At 35.9% G+C, this 11,471-nt stretch overlaps 1 protein-coding gene across 1 annotated transcript in view; it reads right to left on the bottom strand.

Annotated features, from left to right (window-relative positions):
• Window positions 1-1,520: 1,520 nt before the first annotated feature.
• Window positions 1,521-11,471, bottom strand: part of ERO1B (endoplasmic reticulum oxidoreductase 1 beta) — a 29,792-nt gene continuing 19,841 nt past the window's right edge. The window contains exons 11-16 of the mRNA XM_048296832.1: window positions 10,035-10,127; window positions 9,634-9,880; window positions 8,774-8,843; window positions 7,506-7,592; window positions 5,964-6,097; window positions 1,521-5,268 (exon numbers count right to left, since the gene is read on the bottom strand). Coding sequence (XP_048152789.1) covers window positions 5,208-5,268; window positions 5,964-6,097; window positions 7,506-7,592; window positions 8,774-8,843; window positions 9,634-9,880; window positions 10,035-10,127 — 692 coding nt within the window. The 3' untranslated portion in view covers window positions 1,521-5,207. The remainder of the gene's footprint in view (window positions 5,269-5,963; window positions 6,098-7,505; window positions 7,593-8,773; window positions 8,844-9,633; window positions 9,881-10,034; window positions 10,128-11,471) is intronic.

Here is an 11,471-nt window from a genome sequence, read left to right as displayed (position 1 = left end):
AAGCCAGCAAAGCCATGCTTCAGCCTTGTATCTTCAGGGATAAATGTAGTGAGTTGTGGGGGAAAATAGTGGATAAATACCATTCCAGGATGTGACATTGGAGAGAGCAAGCCTAAAAGCAATTATTACTAATTAAGGCAAACAGGAACCCTGACTCTACTTCAGGTCTTTTTATTATGCCCAGTGCTCAACAGTGAAGAACTCTGCATCTTTCTCCTTACCTATGTGAAACAAATACTGTAACTCAATCCACATTTCCCTAGGAGAAAAACATACTACTTTCAGTAATCTTTACTTCTATAAATGTATTCTGTTTTGTGCTGTATTACAGCATCCCTGGGTGGTGGACAGGCTTCATGTTTTCCTCAGGCTCGACTTCAGGAAGTACAAGTAGTCAAGAATTCTTGTGCATATTTCACAGAGAATATACAGGGTAAGAAAAGAAGGGATGGGGAGTAAATGTGATCAGATCTGCCTGAAAGCCAAAGGCAGAGCCATGCCATACTCCCACACCGAGTCTTTCACAGGGTCTTTGGGTTTTGGGGTCTTTGTGAGCATGAGCCTTGCCTCCAGCAGAAGTAAACTATTTGCCCTCCCAAAGCTTACATTGCCTTCTTCACATACATTCACTGAAGAAAAAAAGCCAATTAAACTGTCAGATTAAAAGAAGGGCCACAGGGTTGGGAGAAGAACTGAAATTTTATCAAACCCTTTGGAGTCCTACAATCATGTTTGTACAAAACTGCCTGAAGACCCAGTGCAAGAGAATTTCATTTTGTTCACAGTAGTTACAGCTGCACAACAAAAACTTAAGAGAATTCCACAGTTAGAACAAACTTCATCCCTGTGCCACAGTATGCATGTAAAAAAGTAGAATGGCAAATGACTGTAACCAACCATAGTAATGAGTTAAATACTCTAAAACACAGGAGATTTAAACAATGTGAGAGGTAAGATCCTAAATTTAATTTATCATCACCTCTGTAACAGGCACTTACCCATCTAAGCTGAGGATGAAATATATGTATCAAATTTTCAGTAAGATAATTTGTTAAAAATGCATACATGGAAGGAAAGAGAGACTCTTTCAGGGAAATAATTTCTATGTGAAGAGCCCCACTGGGTGAACAAACAAAAAAATATTTACAGAATTGATTTTATAAGCTATTCTTAGAAAGGGACAGAACAGAATTTCTAAATAAGCCTTTTTATCTCTTAAAACAATCGGACCCAAGCAGAGGCTAAATTCGGCCATATTCATACAGAAACCTACTGTAATTCTACAATGGATTCCTGATGTGCAGACACACTACAGTGCACTGCAAACAGCAAGAAATACACAGGTTACCTTCAGCTTTTGAATGAAATTTAAGTGAGAGTGAAAATCTGCTCATTATTTTAATCTTGCATGACTATCACAAAAGTAATTTATATAATAACTACCAAGTGTCATTGAAAGGTAAATGAAAAGTAAAAAATGTATTTTCAAATGAAACCCCAAAAATCACATCCACAAAAAGTTGTAGCAGAAAATACTTTAATTTGCATTTTGTAGATTCAAACATAGCAAAGATTCAGAAGTGTTTAGATCTCAATAAGCAGTTCCAACACTGATTTTGATTTTAATAAATATTACATTTCATTAGGGTAGCTATATGGAGAAATTGTAAAGTGATGAATTGCTGATTGCTACTTTATAAACATGAGCATCAAGATTATTTACAACATATTACAGGTCATTTCCCAGAAAAGCACAAAGCAAGGTCAGATAAAGGCAACCCAACCATCAAACACAACTCAAGAAAGTGTGGCACAGTGTATTTCATGCACATACAATGACAGTACAGATCATCAGCTGAAAACTAGGAAAACACTTATTATTCCAGCTTACATGAGTCTCTATATTTCATTGTTTTAAATTTATATTCTGACCTACCTCCCCAGGCACTGAAGAACAAGTTATTCAGCAACAGTGCCCTACTTTTTACCTATGCAGTTTGCACCAAGTCTTTTTTCACGATTTCACACAAGTCTTCATGACTTGGGAACAATTAAACATTTTTGTCTTTGTCTTCTCACTACCTCTCTGGGACTACAATCATTGTGTCATTTGTACAAGAAAATGTCCTGTTACTCTGAAATGAATGGCAGACTGTTGACAAGCTGATCTCCAACAGGGAGCTGGAATTTAAAATAGTTTACAGGTCATGGACGGTGTAATTAACCTTATTCTTTAGTATAAAAACAGAGCTGTAAATTTTTAAAAGTTAATTTAACATATAAAGAACTAAGTCATCCAACTCACACAGCAAAACTTCATAGGCAGCAGTCACAGAATGTACATCAAATACAGTAGAAAAGATGGTGACAGGAAAATTGTTTCAACTAGATTTGTTACAGGAAAAATCTTATGTCCTATCTCTACAACGGCAGTGAAGTGAAATGCCTTCCATATTTGATCATCAAGCGAGACGTACCTTCAGGTGCAACAGAACTTACACACAATTTGCTGTTCAGTTGCATTCCTGTGTTCCCATGAGACAAAGGACAAGAAGAAAAGCTTCACATCTCTCTACATCCTTACCCAACAGTATTAACCTTGTGCCAACAAGGGCTGCAAGGACCAGGTGTGTCCAGGATCTGCATGCCTGAATCTCTCACCTGTCCCATGAGCAACTGCATGATTCTGCTTCAGTGTCTGTCGATTTTTGCCAGGCACAGGTGGAAAAAGAAAAAAAAAAAAAAACAGCAAGTTGCATCCCCAGGAGGAGGTTGGAAGCAATTCACCTTCCCCATGAAGCAAGGGGAAGAGAGGAAGAAACATTTCTGAGACTTAGGTCCTTCCTGGGGCAGTGCAGTCAATACAGTTTCGTTAGTTTTTTTAAACTAGAAAATCCTGCCTAAAGCTTTAGGCACTATAACATATAACAATACAGATAAATCCCAGTTATACAGCACTCCTCACACAAGTGAGCCTACAGTTCTAGCCCTTGCAGGTCTAGCCAAAAGGCAAAGAATTAATAGCCAATTAAAAATTATACTCTTTCAACATAATACAATTACTCAGAAGATTTGGATACTCAGTGTGTAACTCATTTACCAAACACAGCTGTTCACATCTGAGCTACTTATCTAGATTCCCACTCCAATTTAAGAGAGAAAAATAAACTCTAAGGGTGCAAATACAGAGCTTGGAAGAGGCCACATGAATCCACCCAGAAACTTCCAGCTCTTCTGCATTAACTAGAAAAAGAAAGCCTGTGATAACTTGCTCAGCCACAGGTGCCCACAGGCCAGAGAGGCTACTAGGTAAAAACATAACATCCCCAAACTGGCATCAGCTTCCCCTAACACCATGTCCAAGCACCTACCGGCTTAAACAGGAGCTTCCACCAGGATGCCAGCTCATCGCCGATTTGTGCAACTATCACCAAAACTTCGTAAGGGCGGCTTGGATTTTTTTTTTGTCTGGGTTTTGTTTTTCCCTATTTTTGTTTTCATTTCATTTAGCATATCCCAGTTTGACACAAGGGGGCTAACTTTCTGAAGCAACAGTATTTTTTATAAAAGCAAGTGTCAGCAGAATAGTCTACTTCATTTCCAGTCAGGTAGAAATTTGAAGCTAGTCTGGAAACAAAGGACAGAGCATATTCCAGCCTTCAGAAAATCTCAGTTGTAAAGGAACACATTAAGGAAGCCAATACAGTTACAATCAATTATATAAATAGGTCACTCAGTATCTAATAGGGTGAAAAATGTTTAAGAGCACTTAATTTTGTGAAGACTTGTTTTTAAAGCAAGAGATGTATCTACACTGTACCAGCACTTCCTACATTCAAAACTCCTAACTTCATTTTTAAACATGCTGGTTTAAAAGAAATTACTTCATTTTAAATTTAAACCAATATTTGGTTGCTACTAATTGGTAATGCTGTTTTTAAATTCTGTTTTGACACTGGTAAGTTATGACTGACATCTGTGGACAATGATACATGAGTTATTTCTTATTTTATGAAAGTAATGTTATTAACATACCCGTTTCTTTATGCTGAATATCCTTGTAAAGAAGATACAGTAAGGGTTTGCATAGATAAGAGTATGTGGTATTGAATGTCAGTATGATTACGAATTTTAAAAAGCATCTTTTTTTAAAAGTGACTACAAAAGCAAGTTATTTTTACACTGACCTTTTAACATAGCACTCAAACATGACTCAAAGAACAAATTTATTTCCATGGCTCAAAGACCAATGTGTGCTATTTTAACATTTTAGACATTAAAAAGACAACTTTTGGAAACCAAACTTGTGATTACAATCTAGAAAATAATGTGGAGTAAACAGAAATTTGATTGACTGAAGTTTTTCAGCTAGCAGCGCTCCACTAACCATCTCCCCCTGCCCTGACCCCAACCTCCACATACGTGCAGGTAAGGGGCTGCAGCAAGGGGCTGCAGAAAAGTCACTTTCAACTCGGCTGCATCAGAGCAGAGACAAGGTAGTAATTTAAAAACAAAAAAAAAAAAGAAAATGTGAAAAGCACAAGAGAAGGGTAAAAAATGTTGGTATCACCATGATGCAAAGAAGCTCAGCATGAAAAAAATTTCTGCTCAGTAAATTTGCTATTTTTAAGTAAGTTTAATTATTACAGTAAGAAGCTAAAACTCAGCAAGAGCCTTATTTTCCTTCTGTAGTTCATTTTTTTGTGTTTGGGAGGTTTTTTTACTGTGATTTTTTTTTGTTTGTTTTTGTTTGTTTGGAGGTTTTTTCCCTCCCTTCCTTTTGACAGTAGAACTAACATACCAAATCCTCAGAATACACTGAAGTTCAGTAAATGGGGAGAGACAGGAAGTGCTCCCCTCTCTCCAGACAGGCCAAGTCAGGGTGGAGGTACATATGTTTTCATATAAAACAGCTGTCTCAGAAAGACAAGGAGATAAGAAAATTTATGAAGTTTAAGTACAACAGAACTATGAGCAGAAAACTTAAAAAATAAACAGATCAGCATAATTTACACATTTAAAAACTATATATTTCATTCATAAATATATTTTCTAATTAATAACCATTCCTAGTTGAAACATAAATATTCAAGTTGGTATTTGATTTTACTTTTTATCAGTTCATGTGAGTCCTGTAAGGATCAGTTCCTTCTGCTCAATGCAGTCATGTAAATGATCTTCACTAACAGGTTGTGCAAAGACCTTCATTACCTAGTTTGTTGTAATAAAACTTTAAAATTCTGCAACTCTTTTATACTCGTGGAAAGCCTGTAAAACAAAAACCACCCAAGTGTTACCAAGTCAGCAAAAGAGAACTACAAATTATGACATTCATTTTCCTTTAGATTTTTTCTCAAACACAATTCTGTTCCAAAGAGTAACACACTTAAAATACACTTTCTCTCAAAAAGTATCTGACTCTCCATTTTATATTTACATAATATATGACAGGGATTAAAGTTTATATATAATGTTTAATTGTCCCAGCTTCATTAAACATCTAAAAATCCCTAACCACAGGTAATAAAGTTTATTACATTCTTTTATCAGATTGTTTAAATAGATTGTTTAAACAGGAACAGATTGTTGTATTTAAGATCTGAAGAACTAACATGATGAGCAAAGCATGCTCTATGTACACTTCTTTTAAAGCTGTTACAATGTTTCATCATTCAAAGGGGATACATTTTTAAATAATTAATCAAATTTAAGAGACTTAAATTTCATCTTGTGGAAGGTGGATTTATGAGACTTGAGATAGAGGGGATGAATTCGTTCCAAACACAGAATGATGACCAAGGTTAATAATCCACATGCTCAGTTTGAAGGCATTAAGTTAATCAATATCACCAATTCAGCCTTTAAAAACCTACAGCTAAATGTACAATACCATCTTTCTACAGAGCCTGAGTATTGATACTGAAGTTTCATATTTTTCTACTATTAAAATTGCAACATTTTACCTTCCAAAGGCATTTATAAGAGCAACTATTTCTTGCCGTGTGAGCTGAAAACCTTTTGATGGGCTGTTCTCAGGAAGGCTCTGTATTTCTTTCTCAGAAAACAAGATCTTCAGAGCAGTTCCTAAGCCTTGAGTCTATAAAAGAAGTCCAATGTTTTAACATCAATAAGATCATTCCTTTAAATAGTCATAAACCACAAAAAAAGATAAAAACATACTAATCCAGGCAAACTTTAGTACCAATTCTTACATACTGACCCTCAACCCAAAAAACTGCACAAAAATCAGGGCACTAATGTGTACCAGGTTCAGTTATTTATTTAAGAACATTTGTTTCCTCAGGTATACTTACTCTTCATCCTTGTCTTTTATATCTCTTCTTTTCCCATCTCTTTTCTTCTTGGCCATGCATATGAAAATATGCCCATTACAACAATTCCAGCTCCCTCCCACCCCTTACCTTACAGATGCCCCACTCCTGCAGGAGCACATCTCCCCTTTCCCTCTCCCCTTCCCCTTTGAAGTCAAACTAAGTTTTCTTATGAGATATCACAACAGATGTTCTTTTCCCACCTTCAATCCTAGTGGTAAACATTGCAGTTTCAATTTCAACCCCTATTTTCTATGCTGGAATAGAACAGAAGCAGCTTTTCTTATTTTCACTTTTAATTGGGCTACATAAGCAACCACTGAATTTTAACAAAAAGTGGTTGAAGCTGGCTGCAAGAGAACTTTATAGGTCAGGAAATCTGGCTTTTTTTAATCCTGAGTGAGGAGGAAAAAACAATAAGATCAGAAGTATTAACTAGGACAGGGTAAGCAGAACTCCACAAATTCAGCAGAGACCACCAAATTTTTGATGCTGCAAACTCTTGAAAACTGCACTCTGGTAAGTTTAATGCAATACAGTGGTACCATACAGCAGGCACTCCAAAATAACTATTCTCAGTCTGGACTTGACATTAGTCTTGAGGTTTAAAATACTGTTCTCAGTAAAATAAAAATAGTAACTGCCAAGAAAATGAAACTGGTTTTCAGCTTTACTGAGCACCTTTGTGTTCATTTGGTGCCCTCTACATAAACTGAAAATCTGAATTACTTCTTTTCCTTACACCCCAGTTTGTGGAGTTAAATATCACACTGGATTCCCTAACAAGTTAGTGCTGTATTTAAAGGAAGATTTTCCACAAGTGATTCTGCAAGGCTCATCTGATCACTGAATACAGGTAAGATATTGACTGCTAGTAATATCTCACCATGAGGCATCTGCTTTAAAAGTATCTTTTTTAGAACACAAACTCTACCTTTCAGTAAACTGAACAGCTGTTGACTAAATGAAAAACACACCTTGAAAAAAAGTTTAAAAATGTTCAACAGTAATTAATATATATCTATTTCTATTATATAGGTAAGGATATCAAGGACCAATCATGTGCAGAAAGTCTGAATGCTAAGGTAAAAGAGTCCTGACAAAATGAAAGAGATGCTTATCTTGGAAGCTGCCCCTGCCAGAACACACACACCTACACAAAATAACCTGTACCTGCAGCTTGCCCCACAGCCTGCATTTGTCACATCCAACACAATCCATTATGCGGGAGATGTTCTTGAAATGCAATCTGAATTCTTCCTATCAGTTAAAAACAAAATTTAAAAGCTTTGGTTAATGTACATCTTAGCTTTACAAAAATAGAAGGTTAATGAACTTAGTACCAATAAAAATCTAGTACCATTAGAATATCAATTTTCTTAGCAAAACTGAACAAAACCATTGCCTTATGCAGTCAGGCCATAACAAAGATCCATGTAAACCCAGAATCTTGTTTCCAAGCTGCTTCTAACAGCTAATTCCACAAAAAAATCTCCCCCAAAATACAGAACACTTCGATTCTGTACACTTTCTACCAACTTCCTCAAAATTTTCTAAGCTGTAAGTACTGTATCTGTTTCCCTGCCCATTTTTTTAACTCTCTTTTGAACGAGCCACCTTTTTGACAAACAGGTTACAATTCACAAAAGATATTTCCTGTTCAAAACTATGGGTAGATTGTTGCCTTGCAACTTCAGGCAGAGTGGGACCAAGCACAGTGCAGAACTAATTAAGCTGATCTCAATTAATTTTTTGAAGTCCAAAAAAAAACACTAGCTGGGCTGATAAAACACTGTCGCTTTTCTAATAGCATTTTTTGTAATGCTGATGACATTCCATACTGCTACTGAAATAGGTATTAGAAGCATTAATAAATATTAAAACAGGCCTTTGTTACTAAGCCCCACTCCAGCTGTGGACTTGTAATGCATACCAACCTGAACACCTGCGTGCTAACACTGGAAGTTGCTAGTTAGGCACAGCTTTCACATTGGGTTCCCATGTCTAGGAACTATGTTTTTCTAATGTTTATCATTATATTACATGGTACCATACTGTATATTATGTTATATTATGCTATATAAGGCATCATTTTTTAAAGCAAACATGACTGGGTTGGTTCTTTTTCTCCAGATAATTATGAAACAGATAGTCTACTTAAAAATAAGCACCACTGCACTTACTGGTAATACTAATTCATTTGCCCCACCACAGTCCTGATGCCAGACTCAAGGCACAAAGCCAGAGATTTCAGTCTGCTTGGATCAGGACAGCACCTTACTATAAAGTTGATTAAAAGGCCTCAGATACAACTCTAGAAAAGGCAGGGATAAAACCTTACTCTCAGCAGTATGTTTGTGGTTGGCAGAAGGGTTTTCCAAAATAAAACAGCTTAATTTAAAAATGGGTATTTTGGATGTCATTCAGAAAACTAGCTTTACCTTTAGTGACTTGGCTCCTTTTTTATCTCCAGCAAACATGGACTTTTCATCAAAGTGCATATGGAAGGACCTAATAAAGACAAAATGCAATCAAAACAAATGCTGGCATAAACTACAGTGCTCAATTAAGCTTGGTAAGCAGCTGATGCCATCAGTGTAACATTTTTCAGAGTTCCTAGTCTTTGCAGATCAGGCCTTAAAGAATTACTCAGTAATATCAGTTTTACTATTCAATCACTAACTTGAAATCTGTTATTCACAGTTTTTTTCCAACTAATACTGAAATTGGCTTAATGTTTGCCTTCCAATTGATCATTGTCTGACTACATCTCAATTACCTAGCAAGACTGTGATTAGGGACAGCAATGAAACCACACAACATGTTACGAATCACAAAAACTAGCAAAAAAGAGAGCAAAGGAACTGAACTTAAGGACATTATGGAATAAATAGAAGGAAGAATGGATGGCCAAACCACCAGAAGCTAAGTCTGTGATAAAAACCAGATTACTCAGTGGACCATTAAAAAACTATATATACTAATTTCCTTTTCAAAATAAATCATGTGCATTTTATACTGAAGAATCAGAAAAAACAACACAGAGGGAATAGCCCAGGGTATTGTATGGCTTGGGGTTGAGTGCTTTTGTTTGTTTGTTTTTAAAGATTGGTATATTCAAACCTCAAAACTATTAGTCTCTCCTATCAAACATACAAATTCCCCTTGATCTCTCCCATTACTTAAACTTTATTTCTTCATACCACTCTCCTTGTCCTATCCTATCAAGGAGTCACCTATTCTCACTTCCAAATACAACTGAAAATTTCAAACCACTGATAAGAAAACCCCTATGCCTTACTTGGTATCCCTGAAGATATCTAGTAAGAGAGCTTTAGATTCAGCATCCTCGTGGCCATTGCCAGTGTAAAGGTCGACAACTGCACGCTCAAAGTAAGGGGCAACCTTTGACAAAGCACGCAGCTCTATCAAATATAAGAAATACAAGTTCTTGAGCCTCCTTGGGCCTTCTCCTTTCGTTTCAGCAGGGTCAAAGCGGCGAGTGAACTCTTTCACATTTGGTCCCCAGCGAGGCTTCCCCCACGTTTCTACACAGAGGAAAAAAAAAAAAGGGCAGAAGCAGTAAAAGAGACACATTTAGAAAATAAAAGCAACTAAGTATACACCAAGAATTTTCAGAAAAACCAAGATGTGTATTACATATACTGTAGAATTCCATTCAGCAATTTTACCCAGACATACCTTCAAGAAGATAATTTGCACACAAATGCAAGTTGATGCTAGCATGAAGTCCAGAAATCAGTTTATAAAACACTCTTTTCTCAAGGCACAGACCTGCCCAAGAAAAAAGACAAACAGATGCCAAACTATATACTGGAAACAACAGAATGAATATACCCTGACATTTTAGTGGTGCAAATCTGCATTGTTAACTTTCAAGAATTACAATTACAGCACTTGACTATTGTTGATAAGCCCTTATAGACATAATAGGGAAAGTTTACCTCCTATTTTTTATATAAAGCAATACTAAGAATGACATTTGACATTTCTTGCTTGGTATTTTAGTGTTCTAGTAAACAGTCAAATAAGGATCTGTTCAATTGGCACAGATAAATTGCTACACAAAAATAAGATGCTTACAGTGTTTGAGCAATAAATTTGTAATAATCTTGAATTTTGACGGTCTGGAAATCAGAAATATACTGTGACCCATCTTAATTACAATTAGAACTACCACTGAATTAGAGGAGTGGCCCTACAGAAAAACATCAAAAGCCCTAGAAAACCTTACAGCACTGGAAAACAGCAAAAACACTTCTTCATAGCTGTACTGTAAATTCACTGAAGATTTAAATGCACAGGACAAAACCTTGGAAAATATGACTTGATTAATATTAAAAATATGTCATACTTCTACAGCATAAATGGAAATACAGTGGCATTGAGTGGTCAAAATATAATTTATATGCAGAAGTTACTTATAGTTCCAACTAGAACCAAAGATGGAGACTACACTTGAAATTTAAAGAGTTTGTTCCTCTCAAAGATATGGTTTTTGCAACTTTCCTGGCACTCCAATCTCTACAAATGGAAGCAGGAAGAGCTGATAGTGAAGCCTACCTGTGAGGCTGACATGTGTCCTCATTTACAGACATCACATTTTTAAAGGCATGTAAATTTGTATGCTTTCCTACAATACCACCACACAAGTAAAGGCTTAGGAAAGGCAGAACAAACTAATTTTAAAATTAAGTACATTTAACTCACTTAATTTTCTGCACACCTCCAGAATGTGATTTTGATTGCTACCACAGGAATAAAAATTTCCATTTCGACATGAATAAAAACAAAATTGCTTTGCCTTCTGAACACACATACTTAGATTATAAACTGGGAATAGAGCCATCGAAGTCTTTAATGTTCTTTAAAGCTGTTTCCAAATAATAATGCTTACCAATACTACTACTACTAATAATGCCCCTGCTTAAATGTGTAAAATAACCAAAAAATTCAAAGTAACTGGCACAAAGTGAACTCTCCCTTTATAAAAGATAAAACACCTAAAAGGTTAAGGAGTATACCATCTAAGTAAATGAGAAGATTTCCAAAGACCCTCAAGTTAAGAAATACTTGAACAACACTCGGAAGTACTGCACAAATTACTAAAAAGCCTAT

The sequence above is a fragment of the Corvus hawaiiensis genome, chromosome 3 (assembly GCF_020740725.1).
Source record: "Corvus hawaiiensis isolate bCorHaw1 chromosome 3, bCorHaw1.pri.cur, whole genome shotgun sequence".
In the NCBI taxonomy this organism is placed as follows: Eukaryota; Metazoa; Chordata; class Aves; order Passeriformes; family Corvidae; genus Corvus; species Corvus hawaiiensis.
The sequence above is the reverse complement of the archived record's forward strand: the minus strand, read 5'-3'. Positions and strand labels throughout refer to the sequence as shown.